Below are 12,735 nucleotides of genomic sequence, written 5' to 3' on the forward strand. Positions count from 1 at the left end.
CGGTCGCTTAGCAACAATGATGAGAATGACCAATGAGCTTCAGCAGCAGCTCAAGAACGGGACCCTTTGACGAATCGTTCATTCCAGTTCTCAGATATAATCGATCGTGGCATGTCGGTTTATAAGAATCTTTTTGCCCAGAAGAAAAAAAGAGCGAAAACAACTACCAATAACTATGTTTTTCAATCAAAAAAACAGACCCGCACCACAGGCGTCAGAAGAGAAAGACACTTCAGAGCGGAGTCAGGACCCAGCGGCGCAGTCAAAGCAGTGAAATAAGGGCGAGTCACAATTTGTCCTACTGTACTTATTAGGGCCCGAACACTTACAGTGCAAAGGCCCTATTGTATATGTAGGAGAAAACAAATTTTGCACGCAAGCCAGGGCTGGGGAAAAATGTGATATTTAATGGTTTGCATTAATGGGCGTGGCCTAATGGCTCAACAGCGCCCCCCAGAAAACTACGTCAAACCCACAATACGGGTTTGACGTACATGCACAAAAATCGGTACACACCTGTATCATGTCGCAACTTAAAGAAAAGTCTCCTGGCGCCATGGCCGAAACTGAACAATTAATTGTGTAGTTTTGGCACAATATATGTCATTTCTTCGGCCGTTAATACGGCCCGAACCGTTACGTGCACCCAGGTGTGTTATACATCAAAATGTGCATGTCAATCCTGCGACAAGTCCCTACTTTCTGCCATAACTTTTGAATAGTTTGACATAAAGAGCCCACAACCACCTGACCCCCCCAAACAATCAGTGCGTTTACATGGGAAGTTTAATTCCTTTTTAATTCAGAATTAAAATTAAATCTTATTTAAAATTAGTAAAAATTACCATGTAAAACGCCTAATTCTGAATGAAAATGGCCATTCCGAATTCAACTTAATTCCGAAGTAAGTGGTTGGTTTATTCCGATTTTAAATCCGAATAGAATAATTGGGCGATTATTATGTATACAAATTATGTATACACTTTAAATTAATTCTGGTCTTTCTTTCTGCTCGTTCCCTCGCCCGTCTGTCTCCATGACGCTTATATTCCGCGCCGGGCTGGTTTTCCAAACAAAGTTTCAAGATGGCAGCACGCAGTAAACGCTGGTCAAGAGCAGAAACCATTTATTTAATAAATAGCTTGGAGGACCTGGAAATAATTAAAAGAACAGATGGCAGGAAACAAAAAAATTGTGAGCTTTTCAAAGTTGTAAACGTTTCTAAGTTTGTTTTTCTTCCAGTAGACATAATTTCCGGTTGACGTAACTTCCGGTCCGTCCCCCTATCCAATCAGAACCTTCCCAACCCCCAGACCTTAAGCGGAATTAGATAAAGCGGATCAAACTAGTTTTCCATGTAAACTCAAGGGAAAATAGTTTAATTTGGAATTATTTAATTCGGAATAATTAATTCCAAATTAAAAAACAACATGTAACCGTGGCCATTGACAGGAGGTCTACCTCCATGTATCGGACATTCTTATTGGTCTGGCTGGAGCTGGGAGATGCTCCAGGAACCACCTTCATCCGGTTCACCTCATCCAGGATCCCGAGACACCGGGCCACCTAAAGGAGAGTCCAGAGAAAACAGTTGCTTACCGGTTCAGAAACACAATCACAGTTCTGACTTGGGTCTACAGGTATCAGGGTCCTCTCTGTTCTGGCTTTTGCATCGGTGGTTACCTTTAAGCAGAGTAAACCTCTAACGCCCTTACCCTCCAGAGACTGACTTTGGTGCTGGCTTTCATGATTGATCAGGATGGAACCATTCTAAATTACAAATAATCTAATTGGACTGACATGAACCAGGTGGATTGAAGGGGACTGAACTGATTTGGACTAGATTTAAGTGGACTAACAGGGACCAGATTGAAGTGAACTGATGGGGGTCTTAAGTGCCTTAAAGCCTGATTTAAGGTTCTGCGTTAAACCAACGCAGAGCCTACGCCGTTGCGCCGTCATGAACCCTTTGGACTTCTCCGTCACTCCATTTCGCCGCGGTGCAACACCCCCCCAGAGCACTACTTTGTTTATCTTCTGGCTTTTCCGGCCACAGTGAATCAAAGAGATAAAGACAACTATTGTGCAAAAAACCAAAACAACCCAAAAAAATAAATAAATAAATAAATCACACACACACGAAGAAAAGAGAGCTGAAAGTTCACGACTGCTTCACGAACCGAAACCGGAAATGCGTTGCTACCAAGCAAACCAATCACAGCCCTCTCGGTCTGCGTTGGGTCTGCATCACCTTGACGCGTAGTTAAATCTTTTAGGAGGTGCACGTCAGGCTACGGCGTAGGCTACGGAGAGCCTCCCGTGTAGCCGCGTACCCTACGGTGTAGGCTCTGCGTTGATTTAACGCAGAACCAGAATTCAGCCTTAAGATGAATTTAGTTTTAAATTGTCTCAATAACAGATGTAATTAGTTGATGAGCTAAGATGGACTCACCTCGATGTTCCGGACCTCCAGAGGTGTGGCCCCACCCTGCGGACCGCTGATGTAGTCCTGGGCAGCCTGTCTCACTTGAGCCTGCAGGGATTCAAACTCCTTGTAGATGGCTGGAAAGCGAGTATGGGTGGGACCTCCCCACTCCACCTGGAAGAGACGGAACCCAGACACCATCAAGAACTGGCTGATTCTGCTAGATCCAGTCTAGGCAGGACCACAGAGCCAGCCTGGCTAACCAAGCAATTGATCAATTACCGTATTTTCGCGACCATATGGCGCACTGTGTGGAAAGGCACACCCTCAGTTTTGTGTGTCATTTTTGGTTTTAAAACACACATACGGCGCACCGACCCAAAAGGCGCCGTCTAAGGAGACGGAGCTGCAGACACGCGCACTGCAAAACACACACGCGCTAAAAATACAGCGGAAGCAAAACTTAGTTTGATATTTTGTTTCACTTTTCACATCAATCAAACCCTTCAAAAGGTTCATATTCTGTTTCTGCATTAAAGAATTTTAAAAAACCACCGGGTTGCTGCACATAAACCTGTCTCAGCCACTGATCATCTCCTCATCCATCCAGCCCTTTTCATTTCACTTTGGCTGGAAAAGTCTCTTTAGGGAACGCTTTTCTTTTAAAAATCCCGACCGCGGCGGTCCCGGGTCCCGCTCCCCGTCTGCTCCCTCGCGCTGGACCGGGTCCGCTCCCCGTCTGCCCCCCCGCGCTGGTCCCGCGGCGGTCCCGGGTCCCGCATCCCGGGTCCCCCGCGCTGGACCCGCTCACACACGCGCTGTCGGGGATCCGGTACCGGGTTGTAGCCTATCTGACAGGAGCTCCGTTAATTCAGCTGCGCCAGTCCGAATTTCCAGACCTGTCTCGGCTTCTTGATCATCATCCCTTCATCCAGCCCCCTCTTTTCATTCACCCTTATAATGACTCCGGCTGGAAATGTCTTATGCAAAGTTTTTCTTTTAAAAATCACCACAGTTTCTGTCCATCAGCTGCGCCAGGCCAGCGCCACATAAACCAGTAAGTGTGTGTCGCGTCGCGAACACACACGCGCATGTCGGGATCCGGTACCGGGTTTGTAACCGACAGATTTGGCTGCAAATTTCGGAGGGTGAAGCTGATCTGACCTGAGACAGACCCCAGAAATCCCTTCTCGTAAAGCGGCCAGGAACCAGGTGATCGGACCGCTTGGGGAACCAGGAAGTCGGCTGCAGCAGCGCGCATCACCGCGCTGCTCCAGCCGCTGCTTTAACCGGGGAAAGTCACCGGTTCCAACCGGCCAGGACCGCAGGAGCCCACATGGACTTGTAGCAGGGGCTCCCGGGGAAAGAGCACTGGATCTGCAGCGGGGATGCGGCGATCGGACCCCGCAAACCCACGGCAGGTGCTTCCTCGGTTCCCGACATGCAAAACACACGCGCTGCAGAACACACACACACAAGTGTGCTTATTTAAATAGAGCGGAGCAAAACTTAGTTTGATTGTATTTTATTTCACTTTACACATCAAGCAAATCCTTAAAAGTTTTCATCATCTGTTTCGCATTAAACAGCTCAGTGGAGTCTCATTCACGTCGCAACTCACGGGGGCTTCACCCGCCCCCTTCTCCCTTTACCGTTCTCATGGTGGCCGGCCTTACATTACCGTAATTCAGGTAATAGACACGGCGCACCGTTTCAAAAGGCGCCCGGCACATTTATAAAAAAAAAAAAAAAAAAAAAAAAAAAAAAAAAAAAATGTGCGCCTTATGGTCGCGAAAATACGGTATTATTTCATAGATGATGAAGATGATTAAAAATGATAATGAATATTTAATCTTCAGTAAAAAAGTGAATACTGTACGTTACCTATCCCAATAGGGAAACTCATTTATAAAATGAAAGCTGCAAGCAGCATTGGTTGGGCCCTCGGACCTATGCCCACCCCCTCCAGGCCCCAGCACATTCTTGGTGAATATCACTATAAAGTACCTTTCGTGTTCCCATCAAAGTCACCCACTCATCATTAACATAAGAAATAACAAAATTCTGAGGTTGTGGTATAAATCAGTGATTCTTAACCATAGCGCCACCTAGTGGGCCGCAAAATAAATTCAGTTTTGTACATGTGGGCCGCGGGGGCCGTGGGACTGCATAGCAACTCCCGACCAAATGAGGAGAAGACACTCATGGCCCTTTTGCACTACTCCTTACTCGGCCCGACTCGGCTCGTCACGCCTCTACCCGCCTCTACCCGCCTCTACCCGTTTTGTCCCCGTTTGTTTTTCCACAGCCAGGTGAGAAGTGGGCAGGTTGGGGTGAAGCTGCTGTGACGTACTCGATTGCGCAACCGCTTTGTTCATGTCGGCGCTGATCAGAAATCAGCTGGAGCCGCGAGCAGCAGTGAGTAAAACAGCCCGTCTACATCCCTTTTTTAATTCTCTCCTCAGCCACCAAGTTTATGAACATCTGCACCTCAGAGTTGGATCACCAAACAGACGTTTTGCGCTTTATAATAAAATCGCAGCGCTTGCGCTGACTCCCGCTTCCTGATTCAAACGTCTGACGGCCCCGCCCCCCGACCAATCAGTGGCACGGAGGGTGATGACGGCCCCGCCCCCCGACCAATCAGTGGCGCGGAGGGTGGCGACGTCAGGAATAGTCCCGGCTCAGCCCTGATAGAACCTCGCCAGAATGGTTACAGAAAAAGTATCGGCCTGGAGCGGCTCTACCCGTCTCAGCCCCTAGTGCAAAAGCGCAAGACGGGGCCGTGGCGGGTAGAACCAAGCTGAGGCGGGACTAGTGCGAAAGGGCCATCAGCTAGCTGTACGTGTAATAGTAAGAGAAATGGTGTGTATTTACAGAGTAAATCCTTCATTTTGCACAGAGTAGGTTTAGATCCGCCAGGATCAGGGATCGATTACTTGGGTCTGCGCCCAGAGCGAGCGAGCGCGATCATTTATCCTGACCCACGGCCGGGGAGGTCGGTGCCGCTCGGGCTTGCGGGCTCCGTCCTTTACTGCTGAAGGATTGTACATGTAGATGGAGGGCTGACGTGTCTGCTGGACTGGACTGTTGGTCGGGCTTTCACAAAAGCATCGGAAAGACTCGGCTGCTCCGCAGCCAGAGAGCTGCGGGCTCCTGCCCGTCTCAGCTGATCAGGCTTGGATGAAACCTGACGCGCTGAGTCCTGACAACTGATTAATGTAATTATAAATCTTAAATAAAGTACAATCAAACTAAGTTTTGTTCCCGCTCTATTTTTAAATATGCACACTTGTATGCTTGTGTGTGTGTTGTTGTAAGGCGGCGCTCCGTGTGTGTAGACGGCGCCTTTCCACGCGGCGCGCCGTGTGTGTGTTTTAAATACAGAAATGACACACACAAAACTGAGGGTGCGTTTTTCCACACGGCGCTGTATGGTCGTCAAAATACGGTAATTAGCTTGACTCTATATACAGAGATGAGAAGCGTAACAGGTGGAAAGGAAAGTTCAACCCGGAATGGACAGATTCCTCCTGATTCAGTCTTCACACTGGGACAAAACCAGTGTGTCTCATACGTTCAGAGACCGTGGCGTTCAAAGTGCAAAAGTGAAATGCCGCTGAAACAAAACCATGGATTTTTCATCAAACATATCCACTCAAGTCTGAACTGAAGTCACAGAAAATAAACTGACCATCTTAAAACATCCTGCCCATATTTGGGTCCACATACAGCTGTGAGGCAGCTTTCTCCACAATGAACATAATTAAAACTAAATATCGTTCCAGGCTCAACAATGTTTATATTAATTTATTATAAAAATGTGTTGAGACAATTAACAAAGAAAAGGGGAAATTCAAACTGCTGGTAGAGAAATAAAATAAGATAAAAAATAAAATGTAAGTGGCAAATAGGTACTTTTTTTTAATATAACAGTCAGATGCAGATACAACTATGAGGCTAGCCCCACACACACACGCACGCACGCACGCACGCACGCACGCACTAAAGTCCGAAGCACCGGATGTTTACAATGTCTCGGCGAGACACTTTCAAAATAAAAGCACTAAATATCGGTCTACTTAATATATAATAAATAAAATAAAAGCCTGGCTTTAAATAACGTTAAAGAGACATAAAAACACATTTATAGAAATGCTCATATTAAAAGGTAATTTACAATTTCCATTATTTTATTTTTTTCGAATATTATGTTTTATTATTATTATTATTACTATAGAGAAAATACCACAGTTTTTAACGCTGATCTTGTCATTTTATTTAGTTTTTATCAACTACAGCTTTAGATTGAGCCGTGAAAATATTGTCAGACATTAAACCGGTCAGGGGTTCAGAAAAGGATGGGGACCACTGCATTATCGGATTTATAGAGTTTGTAGCTAGCCAACTATGGCGCCGTTGAAAAAAAGAAAAAATATTGCGGGCGACAGACAACATGATATAAAGAAATTTTTCTGCCAAACTCCGGAGAATAGATGAAGGGAGTGCCACTGATTGGTCGGGGGGCGGGGCCGTCAGACGTTTGAATCAGGAAGCGGGAGTCAGCGCGAGCGCGGCTCGCGGCGATTTTATTATAAAGCGCAAAACGTCTGTTTGGTGATCCAACTCTGAGGTGCAGATGTTCATAAACCTGGTGGCTGAGAAGAGAATTAAAAAAGGGATGTAGACGGGCTGTTTTACTCTCAGCCGCTCGCGGCTCCAGCTGATTTCTGATCAGCGCCGACATGAACGCGCAGTGACACAGAAAATCTGAGGTATCGAGGACAATGCAAACTCTAATAGAAAGCATATTTCTTGTTACCAACAGGTGGCGCGATGTTTTCCTAAATATGACACTACAGACGTGTTGGGAGTACGACTGCAAACATATGCACCAAATTTGAGCAAGATTAAACAATGGCTTCAATGGGATCAAAGCTATGGCCATTGATACAGTCTGACCCCCTAAAATGTTATAGCTGCTTCTCTCTGCTGCTAAACAGCAAATCCTTGTATAATGGTCCAAAACATCCATCATAATTCAACCTTTCACTGAACAATTCTGGAAAAAAAAAAAAACACAAATCATTCTGATGTAGGTTGCCACAAAAATATGAAATATGTTCAGTGTCCAAAATCTAAAAATGTATGAAACTCACAGTATTTCCTGAGCTTCACGGTCGACAGAGCTTGTGGTGAGTTTGAAGATGATCAGACAGAGTATGGCAGATATGATCATTGTTTATGATTAATTAAAAAAAAAAAATGCTTAAAAATTCCTTGCAGTCTGTAAATTCAGATGGATCAGGAATTATGATTATTTGAAAAACAGGTTCACACAGACACAGATTATTGCATATCTATAGTCATGTGGACCTTTTCTCCTCCCCAGGAAAATATTTACAAAATCATTTAATTAAAAATAAGTAAATAAATAAAAAAAAAAAAAAAATAATGTTCAGGATTGACTCATTGATTGCTTTACGAAATGTCCCCTGGTAACCATTCATAATCTGATTTTAAGGTCACCATTTTTGGTAATTGATGTAAATGAATTACATTTCAGTATTTTTTTATCCGATGTCTCCAGTTACCTTATTTGGATGGTTCCTCTGAAGTCTATCAAGTTGGATTCATTTTTCTCAAAACATCGTAAAGGAATACACTCAAAGGCCACTTTATTAGGTACATCTTGCTAGTACCGGGTTGGACCACCTTTTGCGTCAAGAACTTCAACAAGCTCCAACCCCCAGACCTTAAGCGGAATTTGATAAAGCCGATCAAACGTGTTTTCCATGTAAACCTCAATTCGGAATTACTATTTCCATGTAAACTGAAAGGAAAATAGTTTAATTCGGAATTATTTAATTCAGAATGATTAATTCCGAATTAAAAAACATCATGTAACCGTGGCCAGTGAGCTTCAGAACCATCATTCCGAACTCTGCGAGTGACATCAGAGGGGTCTAAGGGACCTGGGGCCTCATGTACTAAGAGTGCAGTACACAAAAAACGTGCGTACGCCACTTTCTACGCTCACGGTCATAATTATGAGAAAGAAAGTCGAAATTATGAGATAGAAAGTCTTAATTATGAGATAAAAAGTTGAAATTATGACTTTTTATGTCATAATCAGGGCTGCACATAAGTGGGCCGCCAGAGCGCAAAATCCAAAATCCACAGTGCGCTGTCAATTTTATGCTGCGAAGCGCTTTTGCGTACCAACAGCTGGGGCTCATATTATTGGTTGTGGCCAGACCAGAATATTAATATTAAAAAATCTATTGCGAGAGCTTTTCCCCAGAACTGCCACTCAAAGTTGGTACTGGCCAATCACAGCGCGTCCTTACTCCCCCTCCACGCTCGTTGCGGCGGTGGGTTGGGCAGGAATCACAAGCAGCTTTACTGAACAAACCCCGACACGTCTCGTCAAAATGTCCAAGAAGCAAGCGCCATTAAGTAATTATTTTGGCGTTCCACCACCACCACCAACTACAAAGAGACGCCAAGCTGAACCACTACCCGAATCGAACAGAAAACGTGTGTTCGCCGAGAAGTAGCTGCATGTTACGCGGCGACGCGTACCATACGTTCACGTTCCCGCGTATCCCTGTAAGCTCTGCGTTGGTGCAACGCGGAACCATAAATCAGCCAGTGTCCGTCACTGCATGTAGCAGTTTCCTGCACCAGCAAGACGCTGCTCTCTGATTATGGCTCACAGTTTATGAAAACCCCAAATAAAAAATAAATTAGAGAATATTTTATGAAATCAATAAACAATTCCATCATCAAAATTATAACAAATAAAGGTTCAACATATCTTGCTTTGCATGTAATAAGACTAGGTAATATATTAGTTTCACCTTTTAAGTTGAATTATTGAAATAGATTAACTTTTACACCATATTCTAGTTGAATTATTGAAATAAATTAACTTTTACACCTTATTCTAGTTGAATTATTGAAATAAGTTAACTTTTACATCATATTCTAGTTGAATTATTGAAATAAGTTAACTTTTACACCATATTCTTCACCTGAAGCAATATTCTACACCTTGGCTGATGTGGAAATACATAGCATAGGAGGCTATTTCAGCTGCTATATGGTTGGCTGTCTGTACAGTCATGCAAGTTCAATGCTATTAAAGAATTAATTTGGCTCCTGCGCTGCTGAAATTGGGGCGTCCTTTATTTCTATTTCTGAAAGTTGGCAACCCTAGGTGCAAAATATGCCGTGAGCATCCCAATCTGGCCGATAAAAACTGTAACTTTTATACTGACTCTACAGACTAACACGCACCATAATTTGTTAATTCATCTTTATAAGTGAATAAATATCGTTTTGCCTATAACTTATTCCTGCATCCCTCTTTTATCGATCCGGCGAGACAGGTCACCGCGTTTTTGGAGCCCCAAGTCACATGTGTGGCCAGGGGCTCCTCTGAGCACCAGACCAAAATAATTATGTGCAGCCCTGGTCATAATTGTGATTTACCATGGGGATATTTTTATTTTTAAGGCTAAGATTTCATCTTATTTTTTTCTTTTACTGGCGGAAATGGGCTTCCATAGACATTACTGGATGTCATTTGATTTTTATCTCTAGTTTGATACTTATATCTTAAAGTCTGCATTAGGCTTATAATTAGGTTTGACATAATGACTAGTAAATCCATGGTGCTAGAAGCTCATGTGAAAGGTTCTGACCGTGTCGCCTGTGTGCTGTGGTTGTGTGTCAGAGGGCTGATCTGTGGCATTTTTTTAGCGATTATGTTTTAGCGGAGATGTTTAGGCCACAAGGGCCCATCTTGAATGCTTCGCCCCCCCTAGGCTGGGACCCCTGCTCCGCCCCTGGTCCAGGGTTTGTTTTATTTTATTTTCCACCTGGGGTGCAGTTCTTTGTTTTTAGACTGCTAGCAACTTGTGTGTTTCCGCAATTCAGCAGTTAGTTAGGGACCCTCCTTGTATTCGAATACCCTAGTTACAGTACAGCAACCAAATTAAACTGTATCAAGTCAACTGGCAGTGTGAATAAATAAAAATGGCCTGTGTAAAGGCGTTTTCAAATGAAAAAAAAAAATCTTGTGAAATATTTGTAACCTGTTGACCTGCACCTCAAAGAATCGGAATCGATAATCGTTTAGAACAGAAATCGAAATTGAGAATCGGAATCGGAATCGTTAAAATCCAAACGATGCCCAACCCTACTGGTGATGCAGTGAAGTGCAGAATATGAGAAAACGTAACGTCAACAATAAGTTCACGACCACGTGAAGGACACGACAGTCCCCACATCACCAGATAAGTTACACAAGAGTGGAGCTGCAATAATCTCACAATCAACCACATAATCTGAACAAACAACTAAAGGAGCTCAACGATGAAACCAGCCAATCCTGATGGAGCTTTGGCTCCGTTGGAGGAACCTGCTGATGATCAGATCACACGACCTGCTGGTCCAGGACTAAGACTGGACCATCAGCTGGTTTAGTCTGGACCTGCTGGTCCAGGACTAAGACTGGACCATCAGCTGGTTTAGTCTGGATCTGCTGGTCCAGGACTAAGACTGGACCATCAGCTGGTTTAGTCTGGATCTGCTGGTCCAGGACTAAGACTGGACCATCAGCTGGTTTAGTCTGGATCTGCTGGTCCAGGACTAAGACTGGACCATCAGCTGGTTTAGTCTAGATCTGCTGGTCCAGGACTAAGACTGGACCATCAGCTGGTTTAGTCTGGACCTGCTGGTCCAGGACTAAGACTGGACCATCAGCTGGTTTAGTCTGGATCTGCTGGTCCAGGACTAAGACTGGACCATCAGCTGGTTTAGTCTGGATCTGCTGGTCCAGGACTAAGACTGGACCATCAGCTGGTTTAGTCTGGATCTGCTGGTCCAGGACTAAGACTGGACCATCAGCTGGTTTAGTCTGGATCTGCTGGTCCAGGACTAAGACTGGACCATCAGCTGGTTTAGTCTGGATCTGCTGGTCCAGGACTAAGAGTGGACCATCAGCTGGTTTAGTCTGGATCTGCTGGTCCAGGACTAAGACTGGACCATCAGCTGGTTTAGTCTGGATCTGCTGGTCCAGGACTAAGACTGGACCATCAGCTGGTTTAGTCTGGATCTGCTGGTCCAGGACTAAGACTGGACCATCAGCTGGTTTAGTCTAGATCTGCTGGTCCAGGACTGAGACTGGACCATCAGCTGGTTTAGGTACCAAGAGGATCTTCTGGATCTCTGCCCTGAACTGGACCAGCTGCTCCGGTTCAGACCAACATGATCTTTCAGCTGGAGCTGCTACAGGTCGGACATCTCTGTCACCATGACGACCGTATGGGACGACTACTGGAGATTAAAGCCAGATCCTAAAACATCCCATAACTGTGTCTGGACAGAAAAACATTAAAATACATTTTGCAGCAAAAACCGGTTCTGTAAAGTTGTCTTTTAAAATAAAACTAAGATGTCACAGAAAGGTTGGTTGGTACGAACTGATGTGATTCAGCAATGATGAATAAAGTTTTTCTTTTTATTTATTGGAAACTTTCAGAGTCTGATTTGGAGTCGGCTGCAGGAGCTGCAGGTCCAGAAAGTGTTTCTCCGGTGATGGACCGGGATCTAGACTGGTCTCTCCTCCTGCGGATGCAACACTCCGAGTTACAGCGACTTTGTTCTTTATTTCTCACGTTTGTACCTCGATAATCACGTTGGCACAACTTTATTTCTGCAGCAGAGGAATCAGATCGTGATGCTTCATGTTTTAAATATAAATGTATATTGTTCACATTGTTATACCGTATTTTCGCGACCATAAGGCGCACATAATTTTTTTTAAATTTTTTCTTAAATGTGCCGGGCGCCTTATGAAACGCTGGTGCGCTGTGTCTATTACCTGAATTACGGTAATGTAAGGCCGGCCACCATGAGAACGGTAAAAAGAGAAGGGGGCGGGTGAAGCCGGGAACCCGTGAGTTGCGGTTTGAATGAGACGATCCTGAGCTGTTTAATGCGTAAACAGAAGATGAAGACTTTTAAGGAATTGCTTGATGTGTAAAGTGAAATAAAATACAATCAAATTAAGTTTCGCTCCCGCTATATTTTTAAATAAGCACATTTGTGTGTGTGTTCTGCAGCGCGTGTGTTTTGCATGTCGGGAACCGAGGAAGCACCTGCCGTGGGTTTGCGGGGTCTGATCGCCGCATCCCCGGGGCAGATCCGGCTGAAATGCCGGTGCTCTTTCCCCGGGAGCCCCTGCTACCAGTCCAGGCGGGCTCCTCCGGTCCCGGCTGGTCGGAACCGGTCCATTCCCC

At 44.7% G+C, this 12,735-nt stretch overlaps 1 protein-coding gene across 2 annotated transcripts in view; it reads right to left on the reverse strand.

Moving 5' to 3' along the window:
* The window catches only part of znf839 (zinc finger protein 839), a 29,539-nt gene that overhangs the window by 6,235 nt on the left and 10,569 nt on the right, over positions 1 to 12,735 (reverse strand). The window contains exons 6-7 of one of the 2 annotated variants that reach the window (XM_061743763.1): positions 2,453 to 2,599; positions 1,462 to 1,566 (exon numbers count right to left, since the gene is read on the reverse strand). In XM_061743763.1, the coding sequence (XP_061599747.1) occupies positions 1,462 to 1,566; positions 2,453 to 2,599 (252 nt within the window). The remainder of the gene's footprint in view (positions 1 to 1,461; positions 1,567 to 2,452; positions 2,600 to 12,735) is intronic. The other variant, XM_061743764.1, reaches the window with a different exon arrangement.

This window comes from Cololabis saira, chromosome 16 (genome assembly GCF_033807715.1).
Source record: "Cololabis saira isolate AMF1-May2022 chromosome 16, fColSai1.1, whole genome shotgun sequence".
Taxonomy (NCBI): domain Eukaryota; kingdom Metazoa; phylum Chordata; class Actinopteri; order Beloniformes; family Belonidae; genus Cololabis; species Cololabis saira.